The 18,296-nt window shown below is 43.7% G+C and overlaps 1 protein-coding gene across 1 annotated transcript in view; it reads left to right on the top strand.

Moving 5' to 3' along the window:
- Window positions 1-2,456: 2,456 nt before the first annotated feature.
- ALG6 (ALG6 alpha-1,3-glucosyltransferase) overlaps window positions 2,457-18,296 on the top strand; it is a 39,716-nt gene continuing 23,876 nt past the window's right edge. The window contains exons 1-6 of the mRNA XM_056532857.1: window positions 2,457-2,566; window positions 8,362-8,446; window positions 11,002-11,091; window positions 14,232-14,320; window positions 16,447-16,529; window positions 17,828-17,895. Of these exons, the coding sequence (XP_056388832.1) occupies window positions 2,488-2,566; window positions 8,362-8,446; window positions 11,002-11,091; window positions 14,232-14,320; window positions 16,447-16,529; window positions 17,828-17,895 (494 nt within the window). The 5' untranslated portion in view covers window positions 2,457-2,487. The remainder of the gene's footprint in view (window positions 2,567-8,361; window positions 8,447-11,001; window positions 11,092-14,231; window positions 14,321-16,446; window positions 16,530-17,827; window positions 17,896-18,296) is intronic.

The following is an 18,296-nucleotide window of genomic DNA, read 5'->3' as shown; positions in this document are numbered from 1 at the left end:
GGGGCGTTCCGGGGCTGGTTTTCGACGGAATCAGCTCAACGGCTGCTCCGATGTGACCTGTTCCCTCCGGGTCTCGCCATGAGGCTGGGAGGGTCTAGAGCAGAGGTACTTATGTGCCTCGGGGAGTGGTGACCCCCGAGGTGCCGAAACTCACTGGGACTACTGGCTCACTGAGTTGAAGCACTAGCACCATGATCTCTGCACCTTGTGGCACTCACCTTTTGATTCACGGCCTTCTGGCTAGGATCGGAGACATTTTTATAGATCTGGCCGAATGTCCGGGCAGTATATCTGCACACATTCACTTATTTATTTATTTTTGTTCACGGTGTCACTTTTTGCATGTTGTGTGTCCACAGGATTTGTCAGGATGCGGTAGCCCTTCTGGGTGTCCCTCCTGGCGGTCTAGGGGAGGTGTGTGCTCCCATCAGGTTCCGCACCTCCCTGCAGAAACCCAGGTACTCCTGCATGGGCAGGGTACCGACCATTTACGGCTCTGCGGGCAGATACCTTGGCTAACGCCAGGGGGGATGCCGGGAGCATTTGTGGTCCCTTGGTAGATTTGGCGAAAAGGGACGTCGAACCTGGAACCTTACAGGTACCTTTTGGTCCGGAGGCGAAGGGTAAGGTTTGCTGGGGGGGCCTGTTTCCTGTAGGAGAAGGGCTTGTGATAGACCGCATCTGTTGAGCACGTTTTTTTAGTATAACGTTCTCTTAAAAAAATAAAAAAAAATAAACAAGCTGAGATTAGGAGCACTCCCTTTAAGAGAGTGCTCCTAATCTCAGCTTGTTACCTGTATAAAAGACACCTGGGAGCCAGAAATCTTGTGGATTGATAGGGGGTCAAATACTTATTTTAAAATGCAAATCAATTCATAACTTATTTGAAAAGCGTTTTTCTGGAGAAAGAGCATTACAGTGAAGAAATTTCTTAGAGCATAATGTCCTCACTGAATTCCATAGTGTGAACGTAACCTTACAGGTTGGCTGAGATAATGAATTACATTTATTATTGTTTGTGACCAAACTTCGACCATAACGAAATAATAGTGCAATGTTTTTTTAGATTTTTTTCCCCCTCACTCAACAAATTTAAAGGAGTACTCCGGGATAGCCAAACTTATAAGTTTCAGATCACAGGGCGTCCGACTGCTGGGACCCCCAGCGATATCGCGTATGGGTCCCCAGCAGTCTGCGGGTAGGGCTCGTGTTCGACCAACGCACTAAGCAGCGGCTGACAAGGCTCCTTCATACATCTCTATGGGAGTGCCATAGTGCTGCATTCGGCAGTCTCCGGCTTTGCCATAGCAATGTATTGGGGAGGGATGGGGAGTGTTGTCAGCCGCCGCTTCATGTGATACGCGACATGCGCTATTTCAACAAAGAAATTCAGGAGATTGCGGGGGGCCCCAGCGGTTGGACTCCCGCAATCAGAAACTTATCCCCTATGCTTAGGATAGGGGGTAATTTTTTATATCCCGAAGTACTGCTTTAATAAGTCCCGGAAGGCATTCCATGCTTGGCATGTGCCGACCGAATCAGACATGCGACATGTCCATAAATGCCAATGCAATTTCGAGGGGATTTGGCAGAAAAAATTTACATGATCATCTGCTCGTGTGAATGAGCCCTAAGGGCACATTCACACTACAAAATGTTATTCCGGAGAAAATCTGTGCTCAACAGACTCAGTCAGCGCTAAGACAGCGCGGACATACACCATCACCACTGTTGCATATCCAAGCGGATTCCGCCAAAAGAATGAACTTACACCTCCATTTTTTAAATAAAATTGACAAATATAATGGAGTAAAATACGCCATTATTAATAAATACAGGACACTGTGCCTGAATGGCCTTAAGCACATGACATGCATTACATGCTAAATAAAACGTCTGACGCGCATTCCATTGTTTTCAGTTGGAACACACTGTGGACCGCAGCGCACAATGTTTTTGTATCACACATAGGTGTGGATGAGCGACATGTTGAGTATTTTTATGTATTTATTGCTAAAAATATATTGACTGCCAGGTCCCACTGAACGGATAAAAATAGGGGACAGAAATCCCAGGCTACCATTGGTTTCCAGCCACGTGTAACAGACAAATCTAATCCAAAAATGAGCGCAATAAAACTAACAATACAGGTTCTGCCACAATCCCTTCCTCCTAGTGCCACAAGGGCGCCATATTTGTCCAGGGCAGGCACATTTCCCAATCACCATATTTGTTTTTACCTAACTGTGTATAAAACATTCTCCATGTCCTTCCTAGTCTCCCTGTCTCTGGACTGTGGGCGCTGTCGCCGTTCCGACTCCTTATTACCTCAGAGATCATTCTTATACCCAAAACAAACATGGCGCCTTCCTTCGTATCTGGCCGTTCCCATGGTTACCCGGAAGCGCAGCCCGGAAAGATCTGTGACGTGTGAAGATCGCGCGGTCGCTCCTGGATGACGTAGGGGCCGGTGAGCTGGAGGCAGCTATGGAGGAGTCTATGACAGCGCTGAGTGTCCTGCTGGCTGTCACCGTGCGCTGGGCTGTGTCCCTGTACCCGTACTCAGGTAACAGTCTGCAATACTCCATCATACTCAGCAATATGCCATAATACTCGGGTAACACTCTACAATACTCCATCATACTCAACAATACTTCATCATACTCAGCAATACTTCATCATACTCAGCAGTACTCCAAAATACTCGGGTAACACTCTACAATACTCCATCATACTCAACAATACTCTGGTAACACTCTACAGTACTCCATAATACTCTGGTAACACTCTACAATACTCCATCATACTCCACAACACTCCGGTAACAGTCTGCATTACTCCATCATACTCAGCAATACTCTACAATACTCCATCATACTCAACAATACTTCATAATACTCAGCAGTACTCCATAATACTCTGGTAACACTCTACAATACTCCATCATACTCAACAATACTCGGGTAACACTCTGCAATACTCCATCATACTCAGCAGTACTCAATCATACTCAACAATGTTCCATCATACTCGACAATACTCCATAATACTCAGCAATACTCCATCATACTCAGTAGTACTCCATCATACTCAACAATACTCGGGTAAGACTCTCCAGTGCTTCATCATACTTAACAATACTCCATAATACTCTGGTAACACTCTACAATACTCTGGTAACACTCTGCAATACTCCATCATACTCAGCAGTACTCAATCATACTCAACAAATGTTCCATCATACTCAGCAATACTCCATCATACTCAGCAATACTCCATCATACTCAGCAATACTCCATCATACTCAGCAATACTCCATCATACTCAAGTAACACTCTGCAATACTTCATCATACTCAGTAATACTTCATCATACTCAGCAATACTTCATCATAGTCGGGTAACACTGCAGTACTCTATCATACTCAGCAATGTTCCATCATACTCAACAATACTCCATAATACTCAAATAACACTCTGCAATACTACATCATACTCAGCAGTACTCTATCGTACTCAACAATGCTTCATCATACTCATGTAATCCTCTGCAATATTTCATCATACTCAGCAATACTCCATAATGCTCTGGTAACACTGCAATACTCCATCATACTCATGTAACACTCTGCAATACTCCATCATACTCTGCAATACTCCACCATACTCGAGTACTTCTGCATCATATTCAGCAATACTCGATTATATATTATGATTATATATATATATTATATATATATATATATATATATATATATATAAATACCAGAGTGGTTGCAGCACTTCCAAAACAATGCATGTGGGTGCCAAGCGTCCTAGGTCTGATCGGGACCCCTTAAGATATCCAGCAAAAAATGGCGCAGCACTCCAACGAAATTTCCAAAAAAAAACGTGAGTTTATTCACCACATGTTACCAACAGCAACGTTTCAGCTCAACACTAGAGCCTTTTTCAAGCATGCTTGAAAAAGGCTCTAGTGTTGAGCTGAAACGTTGCTGTTGGTAACATGTGGTGAATAAACTCACGTTTTTTTTGGGAAATTTCGTTGGAGTGCTGCGCCATTTTTTGCTGGATATATATATATATATATATATATATATATATATATATATATTCAGGTTATACTCCATCATACTGAGCAATACTCCATCCTACTTGGGTGACACACAGCAAAACTCCATCATATTGAGGTAACACATCATTGTGTCATTGTACAGTATACTGTGTATCCGTGTTCCCCAGTATATGGCTCTCCAGCTGTTGCAAGACTACAACTCCCATCATGCCCTGACTGCTGAATTCTCTATATAGCAGCTTCCAGTAAAATGTCTTAGACTGGGATTGTCCACTCTAAATGAAGTTTTATCATTGCGGAATATAAATTTTGGCAACTTTCTTATGTACATTTGTGATCGCAGTTCCTAATTATGCTCAAGACCTCTGCTTGCTGTCAGTGAATACACAGGTGGGAACATTGATAGGCTGGTGTCTGCTGGAAACATTTGCATGTGAACTGGAACGTCCCCATTCAGTGACAGCAAACAGAGAATGTGACGTGGTGGAAGAAGTAGGTGAGCGGATTGTTCCTTTGCTTCAGTGATAAATCTTTCATGCTCCATCTAGACCCCCCCCCCCTGCCCATTTAAAGGGGTACTCCGCCCACAGACATCTTATTCTCTATCCAAAGAATAGGGGATAAGATGTCTGATTGCGGGGGTCCTGCTGCTGGGACCTTCCGCGGTCTCCATGCAGCCCCCTCGTGACATCATGTCAGGCCCCCTCCCATAGAAATGAATGGAGGGGGTGTTTAGAATGCCAGGTGCTGTACAGAGATCTCAGGGATCCCCATCGTTGGGGGCCCCCGCGATCAGACATCTTATCCTCTATCTTTTGGATCGGGTAGAAGATGTCTGTGGGCGGCTTACCCCTTTAAATGGGCAGGGGGGGGGTACTCCACTGGAAAACTTTTTTTTTTAAATCAACTGGTGGCAGAAAGTTAAACAGATTTGTAAATAACTTCTATTAAAAAATCTTAATCCTTCCAGTACTTATAAGCTGCTGTTATGATCCACAGGAAGTTCTTTTCTTTTTGAATTCCCTTTCTGTCTGACCACAGTGCTCTCTGCTGCCACCTCTGTCCATGTCAGGAACTGTCCAGAGCAGCATATGTTTGCTATGGGGATTTGCTCCTACTCTGGACAGTTCCTGACATGGACAGAGGTGACAGCAGAGAGCACTGTGGTCAGACAGAAAGGAAATTCAAAAAGAAAATAACTTCCTGTGGATCTCACAGCAGCTAATAAGTACTGGAAGGATTAAGATTTTTTTTAATAGAAGTTATTTACAAATCTGTTTAACTTTCTGCCACCAGGATTTAAAGCTGCAGATTTCAATGTAAACTAAATGACTGAACGCAGATTTAAATCCTGTGCATTAAAGGGGTACTCCGGTGAAAACCTTTTTTCTTTTAAATCAACTGGTGGCAGAAAGTTAAGCAGATTTGTAAATTACTTCTATTAAAAAATCTTAATCCTTCCTGTACTTATTAGCTGCTGAATACTACAGAGGACATTCTTTTCTTTTTGGAACACAGAGCTCTCTGCTGACATCACGAGCACAGTTCTCTCTGCTGACGTTATTATAATAATAATAACGCTTTATTTATTGTTGTCCTTAGTGGGATTTGAACCCAAGTCCCCAGCACTGCAAGGCAGCAGTGCTAACCACTGAGCCACCATGCTGCCCTTAGCATACATCTGCTATGCATGGTTGCTAAAATGGACAGAGATGTCAGCAGAGAGCACTGTGCTCGTGATGTCATCAGTGTTCCAAAAAGAAAGGAATTTCCTCTGTAGCATTCAGCAGCTAATAAGTACTGGAAGGATTAAGATTTTTTAATAGTAGTAATTTACAAATATGTTTAACTTTCTGCCACCAGTTGATTTAAAAGAAAAAAGGTTTTCACCGGAGTACCCATTTAAATCTGCGCAGGACACTGTGCGTGTGAATAGACCCTAAAAGGATATTTCGGATTCAGCAAACGATTGTATTTCTTTAAAAGTCATAAAACCTTTCCAAATGTTCTTTCTATATCCATTCTTTGTGCTTGCTGCGCTTCTATAAGAACCTTCACTGCCTTGCACCTTATGTGTCCATCACCTGACTGCCACAGATTTTTATCCCGTTAAAGGGGTACTCCACTGGAAAACTTATTTTTTTTCTTTTTTTAAATCAACTGGTGCCAGAAAGTTAAACAGATTTGTAAATTACTTCCATTAAAACATCTTAATCCTTCCAGTACTTATCAGCTGCTGTGTGATCCACAGGAAGTTCTTTTCTTTTTGAACTTCTTTACAGTCTGACCACAGTGCTCTCTGCTGACACCTCTGTCCATTTTAGGGACTGTCCAGAGTAGGAGCAAATCCCCATAGAAAACCTATCCTGCTCTGGACAGTTCCTGACACGGACAGAGGTGGCAGCAGAGAGCACTGTGGTCAGGCAGAAAGGAAATTCAAAAAGAAAAGAACTTCCTGTGGATCATACAGCAGCTGATAAGTACTGGAAGGATTCATATTTTTTAATAGAAGTAATTTACAAATCTGTTTAACTTTCTGGCACCAGTTGATTAAAAATGTTTTCCAGTGGAGTACCCCTTTAAAAGCAGAGTTCTCACAACCTGAGACTCTCTAGCTGTTATGAAACTACAACTCCCAGCATTCACTGTCTGTTTTCAGTGCTATATGTCAGCTGCATACATCAGCTAGTCGTTGAAAAGCATTATAGTGTAAGGCAGTGTTCCCCGACCTGCGGCTCTCCAGCTGTTGCAAAACTACAACTCCCATCATGCCCTTACAGTCTTTGGCGGCTATATAACAGTGTTCCTTAACCTGTGGCTCTCCAGCTCTTCCAAAACTACACCTCCCATCCCTTTCCCAGAAAGCCATCTGTGACTTCTCTCTGCACCCTCTATAGCAGTGATCCACAACCTGCGGACCTCCAGATGTTGCAAAACTACAACTCCCTTGGCTGTCCGGGCATGCTGGGAGTTGTAGTTTTGCAACATCTGGAAGTCCGCAGGTTGGAGACCACTGCTCTATAGCAATGATCCACAACCTGTACAAATAAAAAAAAATGTGCAAGTAAAACTTCACTCCCTAGAGGGCATAGGATGTGGGAACTTTATGCACGGCTTTTAACACCCCTTTTGCGCGTTTACTTAATTTTTTTAAATCTTTTATTTTTTTTATGTATTTATTTTTTTATATATTATTAATATAATATAATTTTAAATAAATATAATGTAATTTATATATTTTTTTATACTATTATTTATCTTTGCTTTTAGGCAGTAATATTTTTCTATATTAATAATTATGAGATCATTTTGAAATGTGTTTGTTTTTTTTTTGTGTTTTTTTTCTTTTTTAGGTTATTAATTATTTAACTTTCCTCTTTGGCAGTAATCTGTTGCCTCCCACAAATGTTGCAGAACTACAACTCCCAGCATGCCCGGACAGCCGTTGTAGTTTTGCCACTCCTTTGGGCCCACTGCTCTGAAGCATGTTTGATCATGTGGTATGCCCGGATGCATTGTTGTGATCGGATACCTGTGTTACTTTGTATCATTCTCCCCAGGATTCCGCTGGCTCCGCCCACACAGTAAATGTTTATTCTGGGGCAGAGTGATCCACTTACAAAAAGGAAAGGACGAGGAGGTTGATCCTGTTAGTTGTGTTTTACTTAGCGGTCAGAGCAACATGTATGTTGTGCTGGGACAGGTGCGCCCCCCCCCCCCCCCCCCGTGCACGTGACCCCCCCCACACCCCCACCCTGGCTCTGGTGGGGCATGAGAGCCTTTTAAAGGTTACACTCTCACTGTGTGAATGGGACACCACACAATGTACGGACCTCTAGGGGAAATCTGCAGACCGCCAAACACAAGACCACCCAATGCATCCTCACAGCCATCACCCCGGGGGAAGGGGAGGGGGCTGTGTTACTATTTCTGGGGGGACCCCACAGAAGGAAAGAGTTAATTTTGCACAAGATTTATAGCTCCGAAGAATTTTCAGATATTCCATGAATAACCAAGAATAGGGAGGACCCGGCGGTGTTGTCATGTTCCCCCCCCATACCAGTTGTGTCATCGTCTCCAGCGATCCTGTTACACTGTCACGTCACGCGCTCGATATAGAAGGAGACGGTCGGACTAGGAATTCCTTTATTGGTGTCATTTACAGAATTGCATCACTTTAATAAATATGGGAGACAATTGCTTAAATGGCAATTCCATCCTATAGTAAAGGGGATCGCTTACTATCTATAATGATTTATATATATATATATATGTATATATATACAGGGGCCAGGAAACCACCAATGTATGGAGACTATGAGGCCCAAAGGCATTGGCAGGAAGTAACCCTCAATCTCCCGGTGAAGCAATGGTTTGTATAATTTTTTGTAAAAATGTTATTGTGAATTTTTAAGTTACCTAATATGGTCATGTGTTTTATTTATTTATTTATTATTTGTATTATTTATTATTATTATTATTATTATTATTATTATTATTATTATTATTTTATTCTTATTAACATTTTCATTATTTAATTGTATTTATCATTTTCATATTTTTAATTCTTCTTATTATTATTGTTAGTATAAATATTTGATATTTTTTTTAATTTAATTTATTAAATTTTTTATATGGCCTTTTTTTTATAAACACCTAAAATATTTTATTTATTCATATTATTGTTTATTTTTATTATTTTATTTATTTTTATAGTATTTTATTTATTTCTTATTGTTATTATTATTAGTAGTAGTATTGTTAAATTATTTTTATTATTAATATTTAAATTTCCACTGTATTTGTAAGTTTTTATTGTGGTGAGGGTGTTATGAGGGCAGATGGAATTACCCTGGGGAAGATGGCATTAAAGGGGTTCTCCACCATAAGGTGATTTTAGTACGTACCTGGCAGACAGTAATGGACATGCTTAGAATGGATCTGCGCTTGTCTTGGGGCTAAATGGCTATGTCATGAGATTACCAGAACACTGTGGCTAGCTGTATGTGAGCTAGTATTTCCTGTTTGACTTTTCTTTTTTTGACTACAAATCCCACAATTCCATCTTCCTCCCTCCCACACATCAGCCACCCCACCCATTGAAACATAAATGAGCTGCATCCATTCAAATCAGTGTGGTTTTCAATCAGGGTGCCTGCAGCTGTTGCATTAGTTGCAGATTGATCTCTCTCCCACCAAGCGATCGCTCCACCCATTGAAGCAGACAGGCTCCCTGTCATCAGCTGACTAGTGATGTCAGGTCTCGGCCGCATTGCAAGCTGGGAAAAATCTGAGACAACAGTCATTTTGTATGCTGGTAAAAATAAATAGTGGGGTGAAAATCACAGAAGAATTGTGAGAAAACCGTCACACACAGGTACAGACACTATATTATGAACTACACTAACTTTACAGCCCCCGTAGCATAGTCAAATTAAAAAAAATTCCTGGAATACCCCTTTAACCCCTTGTGTTCGTGACGCCAGAGTGTGGTTTATCCTCTACACCACCTGAAGGAATACCGCTGGATCCTGGGCTAGGCAGCTTTACTGAGTCAGACAGGTGTAACAGTCTATACAGCTTGGCCAGTGACCAGTGACTTCAGAGACCACAGGGCTTGCTGGGACTTATAGTGGACTTGGACAATTTGGATGCAGGCCACGCTGACTTGAGATAGGATGACTTGGACTGACTTGACTATGACTGACTTCACCCCTTCTGTAGCTTACCAAGCTTTGGGGCAATGGACTTGAGAATCCATGGCTACTTGACTGACTTTAGGCCTCCTCTGGACTCCAGACACACACCTTGGACTTGACCTCACTGCATCTCAGCATATAAGAGCGAGAGCTAACTCCACCCAGGCCTTATATGGGGGAGACTAGGAGGGGTCCCATAGGTCACCCTTAGGTCACATGCTCACTAGTACCTCACTGGTTTACAATCACATGACAACAGGTCTTAAAGCAGCTTTCTGTCCTCTCCCGGCTAATAAAACATGTACACTCATCTGAGCCGAGTGTGCATGTGTGTGTGGGGGTGGCTTCTGCCCAATGAGTGTAGATCTGACTGTTACTGAGCATGTATGAGAATCTTAAAGGGGTACTCCAAACTACAACTCTCAGCATGTCCACACAGTGTAGGTCAGTGTTTCCCAACCAGTGTGCCTCCAGCGTTTGCAAAACTACAACTCTCAGCATGTCCACACAGCCTAGGTCAGTGTTTCCCAACCAGTGTGCCTCCAGCTGTTGCAAAACTACAACTCCCAGCATGTCCACACAGCCTAGGTCAGTGTTTCCCAACCAGTGTGCCTCCAGCTTTTGCAAAACTACAACTCTCAGCATGTCCACACAGCCTAGGTCAGTGTTTCCCAACCAGTGTGCCTCCAGCTGTTGCAAAACTACAACTCCCAGCATGCCCGGACAGCCAACGGCTGTCCGGGCATGCTGGGAGTTGTAGTTTTGCAACAGCTGGAGGCACCCTGGTTGGGAAACACTCTTGTATAGAGATGTCAAAAGTTTTGATCAGTCGGTGTCTGAGTGTTTAGACCCCGACCGATTGCGCCAAGGTGTCGGGACCCATCTTTCCCGTGACCATAACCATGTGCCCGAGACAAACTTATAATGGAAGTCTATGGGATTGTCTTGGTCGCTCGCCTATGGGATTGTCTTGGTCGCTTACTCCCCTTTCCTCGTCTAGAACACCAGCACGCTCAGCTGAACCCAGCATGCATGTGTATAGGAGTCAGAGGATCTTATATTTATGGCCGGCCTCAGTCTTCCCATAGGGCACCAGATGCTGCTGCCTTGTGATCTATGACCAGAACAGATTCGCTACCCGATTATCGTTCCTGCACATTGGCGTTTATTTGAATTGACTTTCTAGGCCAAGCATTAATATATATATATATATTTTTTTTTTCCGCAGGTACTTTAATTCCACTGACAATGACCTTCTGTACTGGGGTCTAGACTATCCCCCCCTGACAGCCTATCACAGTCTTCTCTGTGGTTACTTGTAAGTATATCATCATTCATGTGTTTCATGAGCCTTTGCACCATGCCCTGTATGTAGTACAGTGGCCTCCAAGCTGTGGACCTCCAGTTTTAACACTACAACTCCCAGCATGTCCGGGTGGCCAAAGGGAGTTGTATTTTTGCAACATCTGGAGGGTCACAGTTTGGAGACCACTGCTGAAGTATATTACATCATCCGTGTGATGATAAGTTTCTTCTAGTCTTCACCGCGCCCCTATATATAGCCCTATTAACAAGATAAACACATCGAAGGCTGCACGCACACCACGTTTTTGCTATACAGTTCCCGTATCAGGTTTTGATGCAAAACTGATTCCTCAAAACCAGACTAAACTGTATCAAAACGTGTATACAAATTTCAACCTGTATACGATTTGAAAAATGATGTCCCGTTGCGTCCGTTTTTTAAGAAAAAAAAAACGTATACATTTTTTACTTTTCATTCCATTTTAAATAAAGTTTCACTTGTTTGATTGAAATTCCAAGAAAAAAAACTGCAAAGTTAAAAACCGTATGGTGAAAACCAGATGGAACTGGACGCACATACGGTTCTGTACGGTTCCCATTGATTCCCATGTTAAAAAAAATAAATAAATAAAAAAAATGTATACGGTTTAATAAGGTTTTTCACTTGGACCAAAAAATGTGGTAGACTACGGTTTTGGATACGGGTTAAAAACAGGACAAAACCGTATAAGATGTAAAACGGGCTAAACCGGATGATGCGTTTGACATACGGTTTACAATGTTAAGTCAATGCATACGGTTTTCTATACGGTTCTGTACGGTTTTTAACTTGAAACCTTATACGGAAACTGTATAACAAAAACGTGGTGTGCGTGCAGCCTAATTTGTCCCTAAATGTCCTAATAAAGATCTATTTGTATATGTGTATATGAAAGGGAAACGGTGATGTAGCTGTAGGGGCTGGTCAGAGGTGATGACATCACTCAGGGTGGGGCTAGAGCTCAGAGACGAGACACAGCCACGCCTCCTGGGACAGCAGATGCAGACGGTTAAGATGCATTGTCTTAGGAGAGAGGGAGAAACCAGGGAGCTCCTGAGACAACACCACACTGACAATGAGAGGACTACACAACTTCCTGTCAGGAGAGTGGGAGGTGTCGAAAGCTGCTGAGACAACACCACACTAACTATGAGAGGACTACACAACTTCCTGTCAGGAGAGAGGGAGAAACCATGGAGCTGCTGGACCCCACACTGACAATGAAAGGACTATACCACTTCCTTTCAGGGCAGAGGGAGGAGCCGGTAACTGCTGGGATCACACTGACAATAAAAGAACTACACAACTTCGTGTCATCAGAGAGGGCATAGCCAGGAGCTTCTGAGATAACATCCCACTGACAATGAGAGGACTGCACAATTTCCTGTCAGGAGAGTGGGAGGTGTTGAAAGCTGCTGAGACAACACCACACCGACTGAGAGGACTACACAACTTCCTGTCAGGAGAGTTGAAGGTGTCGAAAGCTGCTGAGACAACACCACACTGACTATGAGAGTACTACACAACTTCCTGTCAGGGGGGAAATCACACAAAGGCATACTGAAGCCAGAACAAAGTTGATGCAGGAGTTCAATATTTTATTCCATCTGGCAGTGAAGTGGGGAGGGAGGAAAAAGCAGGAGCTCCGTGGAGCTTGTGGGTGATGGTCCCGTTTTACGGGAAATTCCTCTTTTTCATGTCCACCTAGTGCAACATGCAAGCAACAATGTTACCATTCTGCAATCGCTTATTGGCAATCACTTACGTTATCTAGATTTATCCTGGCCAAATGAGTTCAATGGGCACGGTCAGATATAAAAACTTTTTAGATGTTGTACATCTTGACAAAGCAATAGTTTTTCTAATATACTTCTTTATAAAAATCTAATTTTATTAAAGAAAACTGCCTTCGAAAATCCCACCACTAGGGGTCCCCGTACCTGCTGGTACACTGATGAGTCCTACAGCAGCATGAGGGTGTCCAAGGGTCATGGACATGAGATGGCTGATTGACAAGGCTGCAGGAGGACCACAGGCGGCAGCCACACTGCTGTAACACAGTGTTACAAAACATGTGCCTCCAGCTGTTGCAAAACTACAACTCCAAGCATGAGTGGACAGTCAAAGGATGTCTGGGAATGCTGGGAGTTGTAGTTTTGCAAAAGCTGTTGGCACACAATCCAAATACTGTACCTCCCACTATTCCAACACTACAGGCCCCAGCATTACAGGATTGCCTAAGGATGACACACATGAATGACATAGGAAGAGGTAAGTTATACACTCACCATATTGTCTTTGGTGGTAGAGTACAGGCAATCTCCAATAATCATTTTGTGTGTGTGTGTGCGTACAGTATGAAACCAGAGAGGAAAGGGTCACCGAGCAGGTCCGCCAGGCTCCATCTGAGAGCAGTGAGTCAACAGAGTGAGGGAGGGGGAGGAGTCAGCACAGTGCAGACAAGAGAAGGACACGCCCCCTCCCTTTCAGACAATTAAAAAGACATTGAGCAGCTGTAATATGCTATTTTTGTTGTGAAATATGGCTGATAGAGACATAAAGATTACATGTACATGATCAGGAGGAGGTACCGGGTAACATACAACAGTTTTTTGTTTTGTGGGATCTGACAGGTACGCTTTAATTTTGGACTCCTTTTGCATAAAAAAATTTGGCGTCACTGTGTTGGCAAATTTTTGGGAATTGTAAAGTATTCCATACATCAGTGGTCTCCAACCTGCGGACCTCCAGATGTTGCAAAACTACAACTCCTAGCATGCCCGGACAGCCAACGGCTGTCCGGGCATGCTGGGAGTTGTAGTTTTGCAACATCTGGAGGTCCGCAGGTTGAAGACCACTGCCATACATGTATACAGGAAGCCTATGCCTTCCCGGCTGTAGCCCCCCCCCCCCCCCATGTCACATAAAGCCCCCCACACTCCAGCAGTATTGACTCCCAGGCTACCCCATAAAACGTATTACAAGCACCAGCCCATCGGCTCCTTTTCTCGCTACACTAGCGCAGATCTTTGTTGTATGTAGATAAAATGTCGTTTAGAATCATCCATTACGACGTAGACCTATTCAACAACACGTGGCGTCTTTCGTTGTAGAGCTCACATGATCAATCCAGACTGGGTGGCGCTGAATTCGTCGCGAGGATACGAGAGCCATCACCACAAGCTGTTCATGCGAGCGACCGGTACGTGTTAAGTCATCTTATGTCTTGTTTTGGACATTAGGTTTACCATAGACCAGTGTTTCCTAACCAGGGCGCCTCCAGCTGTTGCAAAACTACAACTCCTAGCATGCCCGGACAGCCTTTGACTGTCCGGGCATGCTGGGAGTTGTAGTTTTGCAACAGGTGGAGACACCCTGGTTGGAAACACTGGCTTATAGACCAAGTTCTATGCTTACAGATGTATCAGACCTCTGTGTTTCCCAGCATGCCCTGTCAGCTTTTGACACTCCATAGAGCATCGGTCTCCAATATGATACTCTCTGGCTGTTACAAAACTACAACTCCCAGCATGCCCTGACTACATGTGTTGTCCTCTACTTGAGTGTTTTCCAACCTGTGGCTCTCCACCTGTTGCAAAACTACAATTCCCATCATACCCTGGGAGTCTTTAGCTCCCATTTCACCCATTAGAGCAGTGGTCTCAAACCTGCGGACCTCCAGAGGTTGCAAAACTACAACTCCCAGCATGCCCGGACAGCAGTTGGCTGTCCGGGCATGCTGGGAGTTGTAGTTTTGCAACCTCTGGAGGTCCGCAGGTTGGAGACCACTGCACTAGAGCATTGATCTCCAACATATGGGTCTCTAGCTATTAAATGACTACAATTCCCAGCATGCACTTAAAGCCTACTAGAGCACTGGTCTACAATCTGTGGCCCTGTAGCGGTTGTAAAACTACAACTCCTAGAATGCCCTGACAGTCTTTGGCCCTCATTCCAACCTCTAGAGCAATGGAGTACAACATATGGGTCTCTAGCTTTTGCAAGACTACAACTCCCAGCATAATATGACAATCTGCAGCACCCCATTCCACCCCCCGGGAACAGTGGTCCTCACCATGTGGGTCTCCAGCTATTGCAAAACTACAATTCCCAGCATGCCCTGACAGTGTACAGCTCCCCATTCCATTTCCTAGAGCAGTGTTTCCCAACCATTGTGCATCCAGCTGTTGTAAAACCACAATACCCAGCATGCCCAAACAGCCGTTGGCTGTCCCGGCATGCTGAGAGTTGTAGTTTTGCAACAGCTGGGGGGCACACTATTTGGAAATTACTGTCCTAGAGCAGTGGTCTCCAACATGTGGTTCCCCAGCTATTGGAACACTACAACTCCCAGCATGCCGAAAGTTGTAGTTGGAGATTAACGCCACACTATGTCTATACTTTGCTTGTGTGTTTCTGCAGCTGCGTTTTTGTTTAGTTAAAGATGCAAAGTGCAATTGGGAAGTGCTATGTAAGCAATTGTCTCAATGTATTCCGTAAGGTCCCTCTGAGGAGTCACACTCTCCATGTGGTTAAAGGGGCACTCCGGAGAGATATATATATATATATTTTTTTTTTTTATCAACTGGTGCCAGAAAGTTATACAGATTTGTAAATTACTTCTATTTAAAAATCTTAATCCTTCCAGTACTTATCAGCTGCTGTATGCTCCACGGGAAGTTGTGTAGTTCTTTTCTGTCTGACCACAGTGCTCTCTGCTGACACCTCTGTCCATGTCAGGAACTGTTCAAAGCAGAAGCAAATCCTCACAGGCAAACCTCTCCTGCTCTGGACAGTTCCTGACATGGACAGAGGTGGCAGCAGAGAGCACTGTGGTCAGAATGGAAAGAACTACATTACTTCCTGTGGAGCATACAGCAGCTGATAAGTACTGGAAGGATTAAGATTTTTAAATATAAGTAATTTGTATAAGTTTCTGGCACCAGTTGATTTAAAATCTTGAAATTTTTTTTCTTCCCTCCGGAGTACCCCTTTTAGTATTTGTTCAGTCCTCCTGGGCTGTACATGTCAGGTCTATTTCAGGAAAAAAATCACATATCCCGGACGTGGCGCGCACTTGATTTATTCTCGGAGATCTTTCCTATCACTCACGCTTTTATGAATCCGCCTGACACGTCTCCCCGCTGCCCGTTGGCCGATGACTTACTGTGATTCCACGTGAATTATGGGTACATTTACGCTCTTTAACCTCTAAGGTGACTCCTTGTGAGACGTCGCTCCCCCCTATTAGTTGCTGCCGGAGCCGTGAATTATGGGATGTGTATACAGACGATGCCCTTGCAATATTAATAGGCGCCATCTTTGTAGTTTTAGTTGCGGACCTGATGGTGTACATCCCTGCTGTTCTCTTGTACTGTTCACACCTGCAAGAAACATCCTCGAAAAGAAAAGTAAGTGTTGACCCCGAAATCTGAATGAATTGCACGTTTATTGTTGCATGCAGAGGGTTAAAAATAAGGCTATGTTCAAACACCGTAAAATCGGAAATTTTTTCAGCCGTAAACCGCGAGAAACAGGCTTTTTTATTTTTTTAATGGTATGTGAACATTGCCTGACATGTTGGCTTAAAGGGGTACTCCTCTGCTCGGCGCAGAGAGCTTGTGACGTCATAGCCCCGCCCCCTCAATGCAAGTCTATGGGAGGGGGCGTGACAGCGGTCACGCCCCCTCCCATAGACTTGCATTGAGGGCGCAGCACATGATGTCATGAGGGGGCGGGGCTATGACGTCACAAGCTCCCGGCACAGGTTCCAGTGTTCAGAACAGTTTGTTCCAAACGCTGAGCAGAGGAGCGTGTTTCATGTAAGGGGAGTGGGCACAGGGTGTTCATAACGCCATACATCCTTAAGGGGTTAAAGGGGTTATCCAGGAAAAAAATATATTTATATATCAACTGGCTCCAGAAAGTTAAACAGATTTGTAAATTACTTCTATTAAAAAATCTTAATCCTTTCAGTACTTATGAGCTTCTGAAGTTAAGGTTGTTCTTTTCTGTCTAAGTGCTCTCTGATGACACCTGTCTCGGGAACCGCCCAGTTTAGAAGCAAATCCCCATAGCAAACCTCTTCTAAACTGGGCGCTTCCTGAGACAGGTGTCATCAAAGAGCACTTAGACAGAAAAGAACAACCTTAATTTCAGAAGCTCATAAATACTGAAAGGATTAAGATTTTTTAATAGAAGTCATTTACAAATCTGTTTAACTTTCTGGAGCCAGTTGATATATAGAAAAAAGTTTTTTTGGACAACCCCTTTAAAGAGGCGGTACTACTACGCTGTGTTATGTGTAGTACAGACCCTGCAGGGGCGGAGCTGGAGATAGGGGTTCACTGGCTTATGGGCACCATAGAGAGGGTCCTATGAGACCCCTTCTGTTATCCAGACCTGTGGCGATCAGCTGATCACTGCTGGGTAGTGGTACTTCACTTTTCAGGAGCTCTTGCACAGTTGGGTCAACAAATCCTGTAGTATTATATGAAGTTGCTATCTCAACAATTACATAACGTTTTTTTATACTGTAAGGGCGCCATATAGTAGCTCCAGCGCTATACCCTGTGTTTGTACAGTATTTTCTGTCGTTTGTATAGACACTGGACTGGATAATTCTTTTAGTATTGAGTTACATCTGTATTACTGTATTATGTCATGTGTTTTGTGAATCCTTAGTCTCTTGTTTTTTTTATCATTTCAGGTCCTCTCTCTGTTCTGCATTTTGCTCTATCCCGGACTCATCCTCATTGACTATGGACATTTTCAATATCCTTTTTTTTTTCTTTATATGAGGTTAAAAAGTTTAAAGGTGTACTCCGCCCCTAGACTTCTTATCCCATATCCAAAGGATAGGGGATAAGATGTCTGATTGCAGGGGTCCCACCACTTTCATTACAGCCCCGCTTTCATTAGAGCACAGAGCAAACTCGCTATGTGCGTAATGACGGGCAATACAGGAGTCGGAGCATCGTGACGTCACGGCTCCGCCCCTCATTATGTCACGGCCCGCCCCCTCGATTCAAGTCGAGGGGGCGTGGTGGCCGTCATGTCCCCTCCCATAGACTTGCATTAAAGGGGTGGATCGTAATGTCACGAGGGGGCGGAGCCGTGACGTCACGATGCTCCGCCCCTGTATCGCCCGTCTTTACGCACAGAGCGAGTTTGCTCTG

The sequence above is a fragment of the Hyla sarda genome, chromosome 7 (assembly GCF_029499605.1).
Source record: "Hyla sarda isolate aHylSar1 chromosome 7, aHylSar1.hap1, whole genome shotgun sequence".
Lineage (NCBI taxonomy): Eukaryota > Metazoa > Chordata > Amphibia > Anura > Hylidae > Hyla > Hyla sarda.
This window is presented reverse-complemented; position numbering and strand designations above follow the sequence as displayed.